The sequence below is a fragment of the Hippocampus comes genome, unplaced genomic scaffold (genome assembly GCF_001891065.2).
Source record: "Hippocampus comes isolate QL1 unplaced genomic scaffold, H_comes_QL1_v1.1 C16703886, whole genome shotgun sequence".
In the NCBI taxonomy this organism is placed as follows: domain Eukaryota; kingdom Metazoa; phylum Chordata; class Actinopteri; order Syngnathiformes; family Syngnathidae; genus Hippocampus; species Hippocampus comes.
The window spans coordinates 1-718 of record NW_017837069.1 but is presented as its reverse complement, the minus strand read 5'-3'; the positions used below and the strand labels follow the sequence as shown (position 1 = coordinate 718).

General features: G+C 44.4%; 1 protein-coding gene across 1 annotated transcript; it reads left to right on the top strand.

The window, feature by feature from the left end:
* Positions 1–327: 327 nt before the first annotated feature.
* Positions 328–706, top strand: LOC109508937 (rho guanine nucleotide exchange factor 17-like; the record flags this gene model as incomplete). The annotated part of the gene is made up of 2 exons (XM_019858861.1): positions 328–441; positions 530–706. Coding segments are annotated over exons 1-2 (264 nt in total), but the record flags the coding sequence as incomplete, so codon positions are not given.
* Between the last annotated feature and the right edge of the window lie 12 nt (positions 707–718).

Genomic DNA, 718 nt, shown 5'->3' with positions numbered 1-718 from the left:
TTTTTTTTTTTTTTTTTAACATACTGTCAAGTAACTACATCAATAGATGTTCTATTCATGTTGTTCATGGTGGCAAATTCTCACTATGTAATTGCAGATGGCTTACTAACGTATTTCTGGAGCATCTAATAATTGTTTTCAATGAAACCAGGTTTTGTCAGAATGTTCAGGTAAAATGAGACAGACCGATGTTAGGTCATGAAAAATCTTAAAAGTTGGACCCCAATGTTCTCGTATGTTCTCTCAGCATATCACTCGCACCAATGTCTTCCGAGGCAGACCTTTCCGAGACAGTAGGCCTACTACACCATCACTCGTTTTCCTCATGACCCTTCCGTTTTTTTAAAGCAAAATATGCGCGAGAACAAAGAGAAGCAGGCTCTGGGTGACCTGATGATCAAGCCCGTCCAGAGGATCCCTCGATATGAGCTTCTGGTCAAGGTGAATTCTCTTCTGAGCTTATTCCTACGGCATGTAATCACGGTGTCTGCTTAGCTACAGTAAATCTGTTCTGGATTCATGTGTGTAGGACCTTCTGAAGCACACCCCAGATGACCACCCAGACCACTCCTTCCTGCTGGACGCCCAGAGGGACATCAAGCGGCTGGCAGAGAAGATTAATAAAGGACGTCGCTCTGCTGAAGAGGCGGAGAGGGAGGCCAGGGTCATTCAGGAGATTGAGGCGCATATCGAGGGAGTGGAACATGTGAATGATTTT